Here is a 3210-nt window from a genome sequence, read left to right as displayed (position 1 = left end):
GGTGTGTGTGTGGGGGGGGGGGACACGTCTGGTTCCACCGGAGAATAGAAGGAAAAAAAAACCAAGTCCAACAGATTCTTAAAGCCAGTTAGTGGACATGAGCAGTAAGCCAAAGTGTTTAACATGTCTTGCTGTCCTCATACATGTCCTCTACCAGTCGAACATATTTCTCTGCAACTCCAATTTTCCACATTCAGAGTCAGATATTCTTTATTTGTCGTACACATCACATGTGGTACATGAGGTGGAACATAATTGTGTACACAGGGTCCCAGTTACATCCAACAAAAGTATAAAATGTAAAAGAAAAACAGTAATAAGATCTAAGATATGAACTAAGAAAATTGAACACCACAGCTCCTCCCTCGGCACCCTGTCTTTTTCTAAAGAAGCTTTGAGTTGCTTGGGGACTCGAGGCTCAGCTCCTCTACAGATGATCTACAGGGCTGGGGTCTGAAGACTAGTTAGGTCACTCCAGGACCCAATCTGCTTCTTCTTTAGCCACTGCACTGTAGGATGTTATGGATCACAGTCCTGCTGATATTCGGTGTTCTGACTGAGGACAGAAGATCCTGGTCTAGGATTTTACAGTACATGGTCCCATCCAATGTCCCCTCAATGCGATGAAAGTGTCCCCTTAGTAATAAAACAGCTCCAAATGATAAAGTTTTCAACTATTTACTGACTGTGGAGACGGTGTTCTTCAAATCATACTCGGCATCCATTTCCCTCCAAACACAAGGGTTCAAGTTGATGCCAAAAGAGATAGTTGGATGAAAGGTAGGGGAAGAGGTCCTTGTGTATATCATTCAATGATGTGCAAATCAACATGCATTTTTTATGTTATGAGTTTAATCTGGATATTGAGTTGACATTATTTTTTCTTTCCATTAACATAAAATGAACATACCTTAGAAAATAGTCAACAAGACTAGAAATTATTAAAATTATTGTTGAAATGAAACTGAATTGATTCTTTGTACTCCTCTCCAGGTTCATAAAGATACTTTATCCTTTGAGAAACCACTTCCTGATGACTCCACGGGCGGCTCATATCATCTCAAAGACCACCTGGGTTCTCCTCCTGGTTCCAATAACAGTGTATGTCATCCAGATGCTGATTACCCACAAACGTTTGGATTCAGCCCCTAACTCCTGTAATGTTCTGTCCAGTGAACAAATCAACACTTTCTACATTTTTATTCACATCACTGCCTGCATCATTTTCCTGTCAGTGCTCCTCTCCATGGTCTTCTTCTCCTACAGCGCCTCTCGTAGGGTGTTGGAGGCCCAGCAGAGACAACCGGCTGCCTCCAGCTCCAGGAAGCTTGTGAGGTCTCGCAGGAACATCATGGTGTTGGTCAGTGTCTTTTGTATTTGCTTCATCCCCTACCACCTGGTTCAAGTTCCATATATTTTTCTGCGGGAGCGTCACGTTGTGGTGCTGATCTACCTGAAGGAGATGTCCGTCTTCATGTCAGTAATTAATATCTGCCTGGACCCTCTTATTTACGTCTTTCTCTGCAAGAATATCCGAGCCCAATTGAATTTGAAGCAAATGTTCTCCACAAACGGCAAAAGAGACACTTCTACCTCAGAACGAAGACCAAGTGAATCAGCAGTGCAGCAACAACACCAGCTAACAGCTGCCAGCATGCAGGAAGTGAAAGTTGCAGCTTAATGTGGCCAGGAAAGACAAGTGTGAAAAAATACTGCAGACATGAACGGTGGCGACTGCGAGAAGTGAAGATTCAACGCAAACTTCTTCCTTAAATAGATAAGTTTACTAATGGGCTTTTTATGTACGTGAATGTTTCTGTTCAGTGCCTTGAGATGACTTCTGTTGTGACTTGGCGCTGTAGAAATAAACTGAAGTGAAGAAGGGAGAATTAAAACCCAGTCTTGATTGGATCTACAGCTCAGAGGTCACAACAATCACAGTTTGGAGAATTTTTTAGAGATTTTATCACAGATTGTTAAACTCAATGTGATTATGAGACGTGTTAATGTGACCTGACCTTAAACTAGTCTAAACATTTGAAAATATATTTATAAACACCTCTTACATGGATTGTTCTCTTCGGGTCGAGGGTGAGGTTCTGCCTCAAGTGAAGGAGTTCAAGTATCTCGGGGTTTTGTTCACAAGTGAGGGAAGAATGGAGCGAGAGATTGACAAACGGATTGGTGCAGCGTCTGCAGTATTGTGGACTCTGTGCCAGTCCGTTGTGGTGAAGAGGGAGCTGAGCTGTAAGACAAAGCTCTCTGTTTACCAGTCAGTCTACATCTCTACCCTCACCTATGGTCACAAACTCTGGTTAGTGACTGAAAGAATGAGATTTTAGATACAGAAGGTTGAAATGAGTTTCCTCTGCAGGGCAGCTGGACTCTCCCTTAGAGACAGAGTGAGAAGTTCAGTTATCAGGAGAGACTCGGAGTAGAACTGCTCCTCCACATCGAGAGGAGCCAGTTGAGGTGGCTCGGACATCTGGTAAGGATGCTCCTGGGGTGCCTCCCTAGGGAGGTGCTTTGGGCATGTCCAACTGGGCGGAGACCACAGGGAAGACCCAGGACACACTGGTTGGCCTGGGAATGCCTTGGGGTGCCCCCAGAAGAGCTGGAAGAGGTTGCTGTGGAACGAGATTTCTGGACCTCCCTGCTCAAGATGCTGCTCCATCAAACCGACTTGGGAATAAGCGGAACATGATGGATGGATGGACAGACAAACTTCTTGCATTCATTTTTTTATGGCTGCATCTAATTTTGGTACTTGACTAATCAGATTTGGTTTTTATTAGTCATTAATTCAATTATTTGTATTTTTGAATAATTATATTAATAGTTATATTGTTCATCTTAACAAGAAACCTGACTGGTCCATCCATCCATCCATCCATATATTATCTTTACCCGCTTATTCCATTTTGGGTCACGGGGGTCGCTTGGTGCCCATGTCCAGCAATCACTGTGCGAGGGGCGGGGTACACCCTGGACGGGTCTCCAGTCCATCACAGGGCCACATAGAGACAAACGAGACAAACAACCATTCACTCTCTCACTCACACCTAGGGACAATTTAGAGTTACCAATCAGTCTAACATGCATGTTTTTGGTCTGTGGGAGGAAACCGGAGCACCCGGAGAAAACCCACGCATGCACGGAGAGAACATGCAAACTCCACCCAGAAAGGCCCCTGGACCGGGGTTTGAACCA

General features: G+C 44.1%; 1 protein-coding gene across 1 annotated transcript; it reads left to right on the top strand.

Annotated features, from left to right (window-relative positions):
* Nucleotides 1-982: 982 nt before the first annotated feature.
* Nucleotides 983-1681, top strand: LOC119410996 (P2Y purinoceptor 14-like; the record flags this gene model as incomplete). The annotated part of the gene is made up of 1 exon (XM_037677916.1): nt 983-1681. A coding segment is annotated over one exon (699 nt), but the record flags the coding sequence as incomplete, so codon positions are not given.
* Nucleotides 1682-3210: the final 1529 nt, after the last annotated feature.

This window comes from Nematolebias whitei, chromosome 6 (assembly GCF_014905685.2).
Source record: "Nematolebias whitei isolate Nwh7 chromosome 6, NemWhi1, whole genome shotgun sequence".
In the NCBI taxonomy this organism is placed as follows: domain Eukaryota; kingdom Metazoa; phylum Chordata; class Actinopteri; order Cyprinodontiformes; family Rivulidae; genus Nematolebias; species Nematolebias whitei.
The sequence above is the reverse complement of the archived record's forward strand: the minus strand, read 5'-3'. Positions and strand labels throughout refer to the sequence as shown.